Source organism: Vespa crabro, chromosome 1, assembly GCF_910589235.1.
Source record: "Vespa crabro chromosome 1, iyVesCrab1.2, whole genome shotgun sequence".
Lineage (NCBI taxonomy): Eukaryota > Metazoa > Arthropoda > Insecta > Hymenoptera > Vespidae > Vespa > Vespa crabro.
This window is the reverse complement of record NC_060955.1, coordinates 6,619,490-6,635,620: the sequence shown is the minus strand read 5'-3', so window position 1 is coordinate 6,635,620 and position 16,131 is coordinate 6,619,490. Positions and strand designations below refer to the sequence as shown.

Sequence of the window (16,131 nt, the reverse complement as noted above, 5' to 3'; positions counted from 1 at the left end):
AAATACTACGATAATTATTTTTGTAATTTCGTTAAATAGTTACCGGAAGTACGGATCAAAGCTCTAAAAATATATATATACATATGTACCATATATGTATATATATACATATATACTGTATATATGAAATGAATTATTAAAGTTGATAAATCAACGCGTATTATTCTTTACCCGGTCATTCTGACTTACGAAAGTAAATAAGAGAAATAAAACACCCTGATTTTATTATATCTTAAGACTTTTTTTATTCATCTTATCGTTATTGATCGAGGATCGAGGAAACTCATGGAATCGAATAATTCTTAGTTTTCAGAAACGAAAGATCATTCTAGTAGTTATCTTATCGATAGGAGACTTTTGACCTCGTACAAACACGAAAAGAACGAAGACCTTTGGCACCGATCTTTTCCCCCTAAGCGGGTACGTTATTGGACGACGACGACGTCCATTCGAACTGCGGACACGGTTGTGGCAGGAAGCACTTATTTAACCGATACTACCGTGTGTATTCGCGTATACGTTTAATCAAGCAAGCCCTGTGCGAGAGCACAGCTTTGCACCCCACAGTCAGTCCTCGCTTTGACTTTTCCGCTCTTCGAACTCCTACAGTCTCCTCCCGGCTTAACGTGCACTAGCGTGCAGTGATCCAGCAAAATCATCTATAAAAAGAAAAAAAATAAAATAAAAAAGAAAAAAAAAGAAAAAAATAACAAAATTCTCCATCACCGGGATAAATTATCCGAAATAACGATGTTGCGTTTTAAGCCGATCGATCTTTTGTCGTGTGATCTAATAAAGGAGGGAAGATCTTGAAAAATTGCTGAACTTTTCTTGACAATTCGAGCTTACTTGTCGCAATTTTATTGGCATATAAGCACGTTCGATAGAAACGCTGCAATTTTATGATTAAGAATACGACGTTGTGCCGATTGCAAACGTAAAGGGATAAGTGTGCATATGGGGGAGTGAAGAGGACAGTTATAATACAGTGACCTTGGTAATCAACGATAACAAGAGAGAAAGAGAAAGAAAGAGAAAGAGAGAGAGAGAGAAAGGGTGGGAGAGAGAAAAAAGGATAAGATGTTGCACGATCGGAGAGTTTTCTTTTGGAGGGTGATTTTTTTTACCCTTTTGTGTGCTCTCGTAAAAATTGTGCAAGGAGGTAACGTAAAGTGTTCCAATTATATTCGCGATTTATTTGATTTAGATTATAGATCGTATAATTGTTAACAAGGCGTACGATAATATCTTCTTTGATTTTTTGTTTCAGAGATTATCAAAGATCCAACATTATGTAGTCGCACGAGATGCAAAGGTAATCATTGACATACTGATATTGAAATTGATTTGAATTTAAATCAATGTACAGATCATATTAATTGAAATTTTCTCGATATGATAATTCAATCTTCGTGTTTTAGTACCATTTAATCGTAAGTTCAAGTACGAAGAAGGTGTCTCCTATCAATACCAATATTCTGTGGATGTAAGCACAAATCTCGGTAAAGTTGAAACGTCACCATCGATTGGAGAAGAATCGAAAAATGAGACCAAGTTGAACATAGATGCCTCGTTGTCCGTTTATTTTACTTCGCCTTGCGAGGGTATTTTGAAATTTCAGGACGTTAACGTATATCATGATCGCAAACGCTACAATGCCGAATTTCCTGATCGTGCTGGAGCAGAATTCAAAGCCAACTTAGAACGTTTTTCTTTGAGATTTGCTTTTGAGGATGGTCGAATAAATGAGGTCTGTCCGGACCGTCGTGAAACAGTCTGGGCGTTGAACTTGAAACGTGGTGTTCTTTCCATACTGCAAAATACCATGAAAAGATTCGACATTGATCATCGAGTCGACGAACTCGATGTTAATGGTATATGCGAGACAAATTATCGGCTTTACGAAGCAAGAAAGACTCAATTGATTATCAAAAAGACGAAGAACCTGGCCAATTGTCAATTCAGTGGGAAGCATCTTTCTGTATTGCAATCTAATTCTTACATGAATCCTCGATCGGCTACGAAAGCACCTAAGCGGTCTCTGTTGAAATCTACTAACGAATGCGAAATAACGATCGATCATAACGTATACGAAAGAGTTGTTTGTAAAGATATTTATCAGCTTCAATCACTATCGAACGATAACACTGTCGGTGCTAGAACAGAAAGTATTGCTATTCTTCAGCTCATAGAGGAAGTCAAAGATGAATTTTATGATGAAGAATCGAAGGAAGATGACGAATATACCGTCAAGGGTATCGCGATTAGAACCAATTTACTTTACAATCATGAGAAGGTATCTAAAACGATACACGGAGAGTTAAGAACGTCAAGAGATTTCTTAAAAATTTTATGTAGAAACAGTGAAAATTTCGATGAAATTCAGCAGAGATTTTCCGAAACGTTCACCGCGTTCGTTCAATCGGCTCGTCTTCTTGATTATCCTTATTTGTCGCAGTTGTTTACTAGAGCAAATGGGATTTGTAAAACTGGCAAGTAAGTTATCGACGTTAATAATTTTAAAATAATAATTTTAATATATTTTTATACATGTAAATTTTGTCATTTTTTATTTCTCTAGAAAACATATAATCGATGCGTTACCATATATGGGAAGTAATGCTGCAGTGAACGTTATGAAGGATTTGATAATAAAAAAGTATGTCAATAAAGAAACTACTGCCAATTGGATCACAATATTTGGCCTAATTCCTCGACCAAATTATGGAACTATCCAAACACTTGCACCTCTTTTGGATTTTCAACATAAGATACCTAATACTCAATTTATCTTAAGTTACTCATCCGTTATTCACACGTTTTGCAAGTCAACTATTACAAATTGTAATCGTCTCGAGGATATTACAAAATTTCTCTCTTATCTTGAACAAAAGATTAACAAAGGTTGTGCTCTTCGCTATCATTCGCTTGCAGAAGTTAAAGAAGTAAGCGTTATCGAGTAATTATTGATATAAGTGATGTCTCATGATTATTTTACTTTGAACTTATACTTATTATAGACATTGGAAGCTCTGAAAGCCACAGAAAATATGGGGTTGAAAACCGATGAATTGTTGGAAAAATTAAAAGTTTGTATAGATAATGTAGGTGGTTTCGTAACGATGGAAGTTCGTGTTGCGGCAATAAATGCACATCGTAGATTGCCATCCTGTGAAGAGACTCGTGATCGGTATTTTCTGAATTATTATCGAAACTTTACACTTGATTCAGAAATACGTATAGCATCGTATTTACAAGTAATGCGTTGTCCTGATTACAACGTCGTGAAGACCATTAAGCATGCCCTTAAGGTTGAAGAAGTTAATCAAGGTACTGTACGTGCCTTAATTAGACATTGACTTTAATAATTGAACGTGAAATAGTGCTAATTAATTAATGTGATTATTAATATTTATTTAATCTCTTATATAGTCGGTTCCTTTGTATGGAGTCATTTAATCAACCTTTATACTTCGTCGGCACCAACAAAAATAGAAATACAGAGTCTCTTAACCGATAGAGATCTTGGAACTAAATTTAATAGCGACATTAGGAAATTCTCACGGAATTATGAAGGTTCCTTTTTCTCTGAAGAATATAATTTTGGTGCTAATCATCAGAGTAATTTGATCTTTTCTCCGAAATCATATATACCACGTACTGCGAGTTTTAATATGACAATAGATTTACTCGGAGAGTCTATAAATTTATTCGAAGTTTCAATGAGAATGGAGGGCCTTGAATATTATGCTGAAAATTTTTTTGGACCCGACGGACCTTACAGCAATGAGAAAGTATCTAATCACTTCAAGAACTTGATCAGGAATTTCAGATCCGCGCCTAAAAGCGAGGATCAATGGTCGCGCGTTAAAAAATTACCTAATATCATTGATAATAATTTCGACGATCCAAAAATTAGTTTAGGTTATAAGATTTTTGGGAATGAACTAAAATATATAATGTTAAATGGTGACAAGGAAATCAAAGAAACTTTAGCTAATTTAAATCCATGGGAAAAAATAAAAAAGATTCTATCAGCTCAAGAAATTCATTACGATAATACAGTGATGTTCCTTGATTCAACGTACGTGATACCAACAACGTCAGGTTTACCCATACGTTTAGATCTTACTGGTACAGCCGCTTGTAAATTTAAATTGGCTGGTTTTTTAAACATTAGCCATTCGATGAATACCGAATTAGAACTTATAGGAAACTTTACTCCCAGGTACGAGACGAATCCAAAAGCAAATTCAATATATAATTAAAGATATAATTTTTAATAGAATATAAATTTATATCATTTCTATTTTCAGTGTTAGCGTCGATATTGTTGGCACTATGATGGTCGATGCATTTTATAAAAGTGCTGGAATTAAATTGCGTATGAATATGTATTCGTCGGGAGCTGTTCAAATTCGTTTTAATCTCGAGGGAGTACGTTTGGTACAATTGAATCTTGGCTTACCAAACCACAAAATAGAAATTTTCTCCATCATTACGCACGTTTTCTTGGTAGAAACGAATGGGGCAGAGACCGAGGAAACACAACTAGGTATTCTAAAAACTGATCGACATTCCAGTTTATCAAAGGAATTAACAGTACCAGAAATCATTAGCAATAAGACTTGCACTTGGCAAACGCTCGATCAGCTTATCGGTCTTAAAATGTGTGTTGATTATCAGATTCCCAATATAACGAAGAACCTTAATACATCGTATTTCCTTTTAAATGGTCCAACTCTTTTCAAAGTTTCGGTAATCAAAGCTGATCCCACTGCTAAGACTTATTTATTGGAATACAAATGGGTACGAACGGAGGTTGGTCACATTTTATATTGTTATTTTTAATATAAAATATATTATAACCCATAGTCAATGATTTGATTAATTTCGATTGATTTAGAAACAAAGCGTGTTCAAAGTGGCATTTGATACGCCTGGATCACAAATGAAGAGAGAATTAAGTGCCACGGTATCGTTCGATTTAAAAGATCATAATGTCACTGTTTTATTACATTCGGTTGGAAATTCTTTGATAGCAAAAGGTTCGTTAATTCTAGATATTTTGTTTATATGTATTACTTGAAAAAATATATAACAAATAAATTTGCAAATATTTTAGGTACGTATAAGAATACGGAAAATGAAACGTTTATAGAAGTAGGTTTCGATATAAATGGAACTAATCATCTGGATGCTAGCATTGGATATACAAAAAAGAAGTTCACTTATGGGTATATATACAATCCAAAATTCTACTTAGATGTCAACAGTGAACGTGTAGTAGCCGTTTCAGGTATTTGTACTTCTTATATTTTAATTATTTTCATAGTAGTGATACATTTCGAATTGAATTTTGTAGAAACTGTTTTTTAGGTACGATAAGGAACGTACAGAAGAACAATTTGTCTCAGTGCGATATCGATTTGATTTTCCAAACGAAAAAAGTCTGGAGCAAATTAGTAGGCTATATTGTGAAGAGAAATGTTAGTTTAAGTGGTGATTTTCAATTGGATTATCAGCTTCAAAAAATGCCAAAGAAAGAGACGTTGCATTTAGAAATTACGTTATCTAATCGATCTTCGAAAAACTTGGCACATAAATCAGCGGATTTGAAATTACATTCTACCGCATATCCACAATTAAATACAATGATAACAGCATGGTATCAACAAGCTCTAGGACACTTGGAGTTACATGCCGAAGTTAATTCGAGTCCACATCTTCAAGATGAAAGACATAAGCTTACTGCACAGCTCGTGATCTCCTATTCAAAAATGTATTTTCAAAATCAAGGAACGAAAGTCAGTGCACTCATTGCTATTACGAAACCGATACAAAATCTTGATATTAAAGTAGGAGTAAATCATTACGTTATCGGGATAGAATCAAAGACCAGCTTTCTTATAGGATACGCTCCAGGTTTGATAATATTTTCAATTAATCGTAATATCATGAATGATTGTTTTATATATATATTTGATTTATTTTAAATGTTTATATTGGATATTCCTACACGTAGGAAAAGAAATTCATTTGATGGTGAGCACGAGAATACCACGAGGACTAATGTTTGTTGTGGAAGCTCATGCTAATCTGACGATTCCTAATTTCAATTCAATGATAATAAACGCTCGAATAACAGAAAGATCAAGAAGAGAATATGAACTGGAATTCGCGGGAACATGGTTTTCTGGTCATAATATGACTGCCCGTGGAACTTATACAGACCGATCAGGATCTGCTTCGATCAGTCATAATCTAAAGCTTATCTTAAGATCGCCAAGTTTTGCTAATGATATTATTCTTAATTGTAAATTGTATCACAACACCAATGATATGAGAATTAGCATCTATGTAGAACAGCAAGACATGGACAAATATGCATTTATTATCAATTATACGATATTATCGCTTACAAAACTGTCGGCGTATATCGAAGGTAGATATAAAAGTAACGTGTATTCTGTTTTAAGTAATGTTGATACCGAACGAGAAACCAGAATAGAAATGCATCTTGATAAATGGCGAGACGTTCACTTGACCTTATCTGGTATCAACGAAAAAGATAAAAAAGAATACGGTATCGAACTGAAATGGGATGCTAATAGAGATCCTGCATTAAAGTTCGCATCGATTTTGCAACTCAATAAATTTGATGTGCCGGCTTTATCGTCCGATAGTGTACCTGGAAAAAATTTGACTGCAGCTGTAACTTTGACTTATCCTGGTAGACTTATTACTGGTTCATGTCTGTTAGCTGTACGAGATAAATATAATTACATAGCAGACGGAGTAATTCAATGGAATCCAGAAAAAACAATTCACTTTTCCGTGGACATCGGTTACAATTTTCAAACCTGGTTAAATTCACTTAAATTTGAATCTCAGTTGCTAACTCCTTTTGATCAATGGAAAAAAACAGCATTAAATGCTAAGTAAGTGAGAAAACTATGACATTATTTTTTTTATTAATAATATATAATTATCATAGATAGTTTTATATTTATATTCAATTTTCAATTTTTCAATTTTCAATATTTATATTCAATTTATATTTATATTCAAACGAATCGTTTTCAGGTATTTGCAAGCACAGAAAAAAATAATAGCAAGCGGTAGTGCTTATTGGAAAGATACGCAACATGTTATCGGAGACTTTTACTTTAATGCTGAAGAATACGACGGAGTTAGCGAATTGATTGGCAATTGCGGATTGTCAAGTACAATTCATTCTATTAAGTGGATAACGGCTAACGTTACGCACAAAATTCTTCATTCACAGAATGCTGATACTCGTATATTAATCAAATACCATCCGGACAAAATAATTGATGCATGGAGTATTTGGCATTTTGATAAAGAATCCGATACCGTCTTTAATTTAACTGGAAATTTACACTTTGAGTTACCCTTAGCAAATTATAGAAAATGTGATATAAAAAGCCAACTGCGCCTTATATCAAATTGGAAGATAATAGGTGCAGCTACCATGGATCTTGATAAACGAAGATATACAGGAAATCTACTTGGAGATCTTAGTCACATAAAAGAATCAATGCTACAACTTAATTTAACAACACCGATAGAGAAATATGCTTTTGTTAAAGCGAGATTTGGTTTATCGGAAAGTAACAGACACGTAGTAGCTGAAATTGTTAATCCAACTGGTACCTTGGGTTTCGAAGCTATCTGCCAATTATTTACGTCATCGTATGATTTTAATATAAAGCTATTATTGGCTACACCAATAGATATTCTTCAAAAATCGTTATTAGTAGCAAAACTTAACAAACAGGAAGCTGACTTTAGAGTTGCATATAACAATATGACAGCCGGATTTCAGGGTGTTTGGTACTACAACAATATTACAGATTTTCACTATACTTATAAACTCTTTACACCTATTTACGGTCTTCAGGAAAACGGAGTTATCGCAAAATTAGTGTTACTTCATACGGTACCCGACGAAAGATTATTCTTAGATACAGAATTTTCTGTAAATTTGGCAGAGATTAAATTCGGTCTATGTGCTAAAGCTGGATATAAACCACCTCCACTTCGTATTCCTATTAAAATGAAAATTTTACCAACAATAAGTGAAACAAATGTAAAAGAGGATTCTTTAATAGAAAATGAAGAAAAAGAAGAAGAAGAAGAAGAAGAAGAAAATGACGAAAATAACTTTTATTGGCACGGCGAACTTACAGTAAGAATTATTATTTTTTAATAAAGAATAATAATATCTTTAATAATTTTAATTAATAAATCTTATTGTTTTGTATAGATATGGCCTGCTTATATAACGTTAGAATTGGATGTCGATGCAGAAGGATACGGTTATAAAACCAATGGTTTTTTGATCTTTCCACCGAGAAAGATTAACTTCGACGATTATTTCTGGATGGAAGACGTGTTTCATATTAAAAATGAACTTTATATAGACACTCCTTTCAATGTTGCTCGAGAGATTACGTCGTCGTATATTTTTGATATAGATATGGAAAAATCAATTTATTTAATGCAGATGGAAGTCAATGTCAAAAATAATGTAACATGGATGAAGGTTTGTTAATATTAATAATTATTACTCATTTTACTGTGATGTTCGTATAATAAATAGATGTTATATCATATAGAGTGGACTAAATGTAAATTATACGTATCAAGAAGAAGAGAATGATTGGAAAACACATACAATAAAGTTTAATATAATGACGCCATTAAAATTCTTAAAATTGATCGATACAAGGGTTGTCATTGATATCGATGAAAATTTATACAAAACAAATATTAATCTTTGTACCGAAGATAGTATCATTGAGTTTTTAGGATCTATCGAGGTAGCAAATATTGAGAGACATACATTTTAAACAAAGATACTTACACAAACTAGACTTATATTTGAAAAATTATATTTTTTTAATAAATAGGCAGAGGATTCTTTTATGGATACTATGCTCATCATTCACGTTGATAGTCCAGTATTGGTAATACCAAAAACTAAGTTAATGTTAAAGAAAAATTTTATCGATAAGAAAAAGCAATTTGAGTTTAGTACTGTGATATATGGTCCTGTGGAGAGATCTGTAAGTATATATATAAAAAAAAACTTATTATAACAATCTAACATTTTGATATTTATTTAGTCGAAAGTACAAGCATATTGGCAAATGGAAGATAGAAACTACATCGAAGCATTTGTATCGTTAGAAACTTGGATTGAATTACTTAAAAAATTGGAAGTCAATGTAGTATGCGTTAATACAATTAATTCGAACAACATATTAAATTTAAACGTGAACTTAACTTACAATACCAATCAAAATTTTAAATTTGTTAGTAATTACAACACAGGTGTCGTCAAAGCTGATATATATACGCCTTTAGCTTCTAAAAAACATCTACAATTTCAAGGTGATGTGATAAAGAAAAATGACAGTTTATACACTCTAGAGGGAAAAATGACAAATCTTGAGGATTTGAAAGTATACGATGTTTTGATGAATATGATTGTACAAAAGAATACATTGTCGAGCGTAGGCATGCGGTTACGACCACAAGGGGATACTACCAACATTAATGAAATTAATTTTAAATTAATCCGAAAGAAATACGAACTGTCTTTTATTGCTGATAGTCGATTTTTCAACGCTTCCGTCGATATGAATGTAATTAATACTTTGAATTGGGACGTTAGAGCATACGGTACAAACAAACAAAATAATACAAATTATGAATTAACGACATTCATGAACGTTCAAGTAAATGGTAATACGACCTTATACGTACACGGTTCCACACCTTGGAAAGAGATACAAAACTTGAAATTGAATGGAAATATGTTTTTGACCAACAACAGTGGTATGGTTAAAGCGAATCATCATTTAAATGACGATAGTTATTATGCAACATTAGAATGGAAGTTAATATATATGATAGATATGTTTGGGAAAATCGTAGCAGGATACGAAATAGATGGTCATGATACTAAAGACGTAAATGCACAGTTATTTTTCAGAAATCCAAAACGATCATTTCGTAATTTTAATACTGGATTTGATATAGATATCGACCATGAACAATGGAAATTTGGTACCAATACTAGCATTGGTTTCCGAAACCATGAGAATATTGATGCGGTATTCGTTGTTAGGCTTCCTCCACCGGATAACGATAATCATCGTTTCTTATTCAGCTATCATGCCAATAATGGGGTTCAAGATATGTCTTACGTTATAGGATATAATGCTCTTAAAGCAAAGACAAATTATGCATCTGACGGTTCGGTTCGTGTATTCATTATTTTAATACTTATTTGACGTTATCAAGTTATCGAGTATTATAAATAATTATTTATTACCAACAGCTTCGAGTTGCAGCTCGAGATATCGACGGACACTTGCGTCTAACCTGGGGAATGTTACCTAATCAGACTGCAAATAATTTATTCAATATGACCTTTAATAAGCAAGAAATCGAAATGAAATATTCACTCTTTTCGCCGAAATATCTGCAAGAAGAGACACTTGTGATTCTATTTAATTACGATGGCAAATCGGATAAGTGCAATCTCATCGACGTCAATTTGTTTTTACCTGCGAGGAAACGTATTGGTACGGCAAGAATATCATATGAAAATATATCGAATATCAATGGTACTATCAATGCTACCATACCAATACCAAATTTCACTTACGTCGGTTGCAACTTCATCGTTTTTACGACTTTGTAAGTAAATTAATACAAAATATTTTAGAATTTTTTCAAGTCTATTGTACTTTTATTTTTCAGAAAACAGAATAAGAGATTTATAGAATTTTTCTGGCCTAATAATACTGCTCTTTTAAATTCAGACTACTCGTATCAAAGTGTGAAGCTTAATTCCACCTTAGATGGTATCTTCCAATTAGAAATTCCTTTAAGTACACGTCATATTGGTCATTTAACTTATGGTTATAAGAAACATCCTCAGATTACCAACGGATATTCTACATTGACATATAATCAGCAAACAATATTCCATGCGGATTATAATTCAAAGAGTCAATCTAGAGCAGGTTTCGAAAAAGATCATATCCAAATAAAAATAGAGAATAAATTTAAACCGATAGGTATTATTTATATAAATCAGTATGAATATAGTGGAGGAAATGAGGGAACAAATTATCCAACAGTTGAAATCAAATACGTGAACATCTATCAATTAAACAACGTCTCAGCATTTAATATCTCTGGTGAATCTAAAATCAAGACGATGCACACTGGTCAGGATATAGATCTAAAGGCGATACATTCGAATCGTATGGTTCAGCTAAAGACTAATTACAAAATACTATCAGGAGAATTTGATCAGTATACTTGCTTAAGTTTAGCAAAGGATGCTTGGATATCGTATCACATAAATATCCTTAATAAAACTACCGAGGACGTGGACACACAATTCTTACTTTTCAATCTGGTGTATCCTCAAAAAAATTTTACGTTCGATGGTTCTTATAGAATTACGAGTGAAGAGATCAATTCCGAGGCAAAACTTGAATGGGATCAAGATAAGGAACGAGTTCGTACGATAGGTATTGGTTTCGATTGGAAAAACATCACATCTACAAAAATGCTTGCACAGGAACAAGCTGTTCTAAGTTTGAGGCATCCAAGTTTCGCCAAAATAGTAACTTTAAAGGGTGAACTTTTGAAAAGAAATATTAGAGATTTATTGAACTTAGCATTGGTCGTTGATTATTCTGTAAATCCGGATAAACTTTTGGAATTTGCTGTAATGATAAAAGACGAGAGTGATTTACCAAATGATAGAAAGTATGTGTATAGTATATCGGGAAAACATCCAAAAACTGAATTAGATCTCAATATCGAAGGTTTCTTCCACAAACACAAATACATTTACGTAGAAACGGAAAATCATGGTAAGTATAAACGCAGTTTTCTACCCGAAGAAATAGGACAATTAAGTGGGCGTTTGGATATCGATCGAAAGGAAGTCATATTTCATCGTGAGAACAACGATATGGTAAAATATTTGAAAGTGAGATATTATCGTACGGACCCACAATATGTCATCAATGGTACTATTATAAATACACCCGATCTCAACGCTACCGGATTTTTCTTTCTCGATCCAGAGGATAAATTTACTTGGATGATGGTCAATTATACACCTGGTAAGTTAAAAAATTAACTAGAAGAGATTAAATCTAATTACATTACGATCATTTATTTATTATCTCAGATGCTGTACAGAGTTTAAGAATGTACGGAAAAATACCAGATGCTCGAAATGCTATTTTCAATATATGGAGAACTTACGATGACGATCTCAACGTGTATGATGTTTCCTTTTATTTGAAATTAAATCATTCTAGGCTAGTTACTTCCACTTTAAAGTGGAGACCCGAACTCAAACACGATATAACAGTAAAGATCTTAATTACGTTTCATAATATAATTTAAATTATTTTATAATTAACTTTTATTTATATATACATATATATATATATACTTTTTAGAATGCTATAAAAACGGGAATCTCAGAAGCGTATGAAGGTATCAATAAGGATATTGAATACTGGAAACAATACGTTAAAAGTGAAAGTGTAAGTATTATTTCGAATGTGTGGGAAGATTCTCAAGAAGAACTTAAGGAATTCATTGACGATTGGAAGTAAGTATCGAAAAAGATTCTGCTTGTTAATTGAAGATTTATTATAAAAAAAAATATATTACAAAAATTAATACTTTGTTATAGTGATTTGAAACAACTCGAGACGGATTTCCAAAACTTGAAATTATACCTTAACGATTCGTACAATGCTAATGACTTTTATGTAAAAGATATCGTTGTCTTTGTTATATATATCATAGACGAATTCTCCTTACGCAGTCACATAGAATCATTACCAAATATTTTAAATGAAATTTGGGAAATAATGGGCGAATCTGGCGAAGCTATAAGGAACTCTTTAATCTGGATTATCGAAACAATAAAAAATGCTTATAACAAAGTCACCGAGATCATTGCTGCCATACTTAGAGGAGATTCTATGACGCAATTGGTTGATATAATAGAGAAATTAATAGAGAAATATGACATGTTTATCAAGGACATTCACGTGTCTTTTATCCAATACGTAGAAAATCTTTGGAACAATATTTCATCGTCGATATCAGAACAGTGGAATAAATTTTTGAAACTCATGGAACCATTATTCATTCGTCTGTTACATTATCTCGAAACGATGGTCTGGAAAATTAGCAAAGAGGTCGTTGATTTTCTTTATAATCGCAAAAACGAGATCATTGCTTCACCGTATTTTGATAGATTTGCGAACTTTACTCAAGATATCGATAGATTTTACAAAGATATCAAAGGGAATAATATAATTACTAATATAGAGAAATATTCTGGCTTGGTGATACGATTTTTGAAAGAACGATATTTCGCTTTTGTACCTTTTGGTAAAGAATTAAAGGATGTAATCGATGAAATTATAGTCGAATTGAAGGAATTGAAAAAGTTACCAACCGTCCATTATACCTTGGAAAAAATGCAACAAGTATACGATAAAGTGAACTACTTTTACAACTATTTAGAAATTCGAGCTAAAATAGAATATCTTGTTAGATTTGCTCACGCCAAGTTGATTGATATAAGCCAGACAGCGCTCCAAGCTGAAAGTCGTTATAGAGAAGCTAAAACAAAGTTTCTCTTTGATCCGAATCAAGGTTTAATGTGTCTCGAACAAAAACTTCCGATGTCCTGGCATGCATTTAATCAAACACCTGAATTTCAAGAAATTCCTGAATACAGAGCGATCATTGATATGGGATCGTATTTCGTAACGTCCAATACTACCTTCTGGAGTCTTTATTATCAATACAAACCATATACCGAACCATCAAACTGGCTACCACCGTTCAAAGGTAAATTCATTAAATCATATCGGCAAATAAAATATATTTCATTTACTTTAATTTTTTACTTACAGCACAAGCAATGATAATCGGATCACAACATTTCAAGACATTTGACGGACTACACTTTGATCTTGTTGGATCTTGCACGTATTTGCTTGCTCATGATTTCGTTCGAAATACCTTTGCCATTCTTATTAGGTACAATCAAGAGTCTGATAAATTGACCCATCATATCATCGTTCTCATTGACAAAAACGAGATCGAGATAGACATTTTCAATGACGTTAGTATTAATAATACAAACATAAAATATAAAAACTAAAATACGATTATGGTAAAGCTTTATAACGTTGCCTTGCAGGTGGTAAGATTGAATTCGAATACAACCTCAGAGTCGAAAAATAATCTTCCTCTCCCGATAGAATTAGAGAATGGCACGACGTATGTGTATCAACAGGATAATATAGTAACGATTGAACGTAAAAAAGATCAATTAAGATTAGAATGTAATCTTAAATTCGACTTATGTACGGTGGAATTATCTGGCTGGTATTATGGAAAAACAGCGGGTCTTCTTGGCACGATGAATAACGAAAAAATAGATGATTCTATTACGTCATCAGGTATAATGACAAAAAATATAGATAGTTTTGCCAAAAGTTGGTCTATCGAAGATAGTTGCACGAAAAAAGTGTATTCTCCGAACAATACCGAAGAAATGAAAAATCACGTCTCGTCATTTTGCAAAGAACTTTTCGTCAATCAAACTTCGGAATTTAGTTCGTGTTTTGCTGTCTTCGATCCAAAAGAATACGCTGAAATGTGTTTAAGTAGCATTACGGAATCCGAGGCATGTACAATCGCTATTGCGTATATGCAAGTTTGCGTTTTTCACAATACGTATCTGAGAATTCCTGATAAATGTACTACTTGTACTATGATAAACGGTACTCAAATAGCCGAAGGCGAATTTAGAAAATTAGAAGGGAATGCGATACCAAAGTCAACGGACATCGTCTTCATCGTAGAGGCAAAAGAATGTAATCGTGGTATAAGGCAAAATCGTAGTATTGAACAGCTGGTGAATCAGTTGAATAAAGAACTCAAGGACAAAGGACTTATTTCGAATCGTTGGTCACTCGTAACCTTTGGTGGGCATGGAGTTCACGATCAGCCAAGAAGTGTAATTCTCGACGGTCAAGTTTTTACAAAAAATCTAATACGCTTTATCGATTATTTTGATCATGTACCAGTTAGCAATGGTAATCAGGATATATTCGCGGCAATTGGTTTCGCTTCACAACTCGTCTTTAGAGCTGGAGTTTCTAAGACTTTCATTTTGCTACCATGTTCTCATTGCGAACCGGAAAATCAAACGGTATGTATGAAATATCACGATCGAATGTATATTGTAGAAATATTAACGAGATTTAATTAATTCGTATTTAAAATGAAAAATTTCATTTTCACTTCTTAGTTGGATTATGCCGTAGTACATCAAGTATTGCTAGAACACGATATCGTATTACATATACTGATGGATGGCGATTTTCAATTTGAAAAAGAAAGACTTAACAAAATCTTTTATGGATTCGATGCGAATAAATCGTATACAAAGAAAGATACGAGAAATTTAACGGGTGATACAGATTTAAGAAGGCAAATGAAATCGATGAAAAATGTCCTAGGCTATTGTACACCGCTTTCCTTAGAGACTAATGGAACAATATTCAGTGGAGATAAATTACGTTTTGATAAGCTCGTTTCCATTAAAAAATTTGTTACCGTATTCTCCAAGAGAATAGCGCACACTGCTCTTCCACGATCGTGTCAACACTGCGAATGTACGGCCGATAATAATGGAATTACTAAAACAGAATGTATGCCCTGTATTTACCCAACGCCTGTTACAGTGGATTACGTGAGTATACATAACATGTTACATTCAATCGGATAATATGAATAAATTTGAACGTTATTTTCTATTTACCAGGAAACTTTTAACGTAAATGAAACATTATCAGCTATGCAACCATTAGATATAGATTACGGTCAAATCGATATCGAAGATGACTAAAGAAATGTAAAGTGAACATTCAAATAAATTAAGTAAAGCTTATTCTTTAAATAATATGAAATAGATAACATTTTGTATGTAATTATATTTATTCGTAACATTGTAAAAACAAAACAAAA

At 32.8% G+C, this 16,131-nt stretch overlaps 1 protein-coding gene across 1 annotated transcript; it reads left to right on the top strand.

The window, feature by feature from the left end:
* Window positions 1-299: 299 nt before the first annotated feature.
* Window positions 300-16,063, top strand: LOC124432805. Its single transcript, XM_046982053.1, has 25 exons — window positions 300-1,162; window positions 1,271-1,315; window positions 1,422-2,496; window positions 2,582-2,945; window positions 3,021-3,330; window positions 3,433-4,228; window positions 4,317-4,821; window positions 4,907-5,048; window positions 5,126-5,299; window positions 5,380-5,925; window positions 6,026-6,941; window positions 7,087-8,212; window positions 8,291-8,569; window positions 8,643-8,846; window positions 8,937-9,092; window positions 9,153-10,292; window positions 10,373-10,734; window positions 10,798-12,182; window positions 12,251-12,435; window positions 12,528-12,682; window positions 12,767-13,941; window positions 14,007-14,218; window positions 14,297-15,313; window positions 15,413-15,856; window positions 15,929-16,063. The coding sequence occupies exons 1-25, from the start codon at window positions 1,081-1,083 to the stop codon at window positions 16,010-16,012; spliced, it is 12,879 nt and encodes a 4,292-aa protein (XP_046838009.1). The 5' UTR covers window positions 300-1,080; the 3' UTR covers window positions 16,013-16,063.
* Window positions 16,064-16,131: the final 68 nt, after the last annotated feature.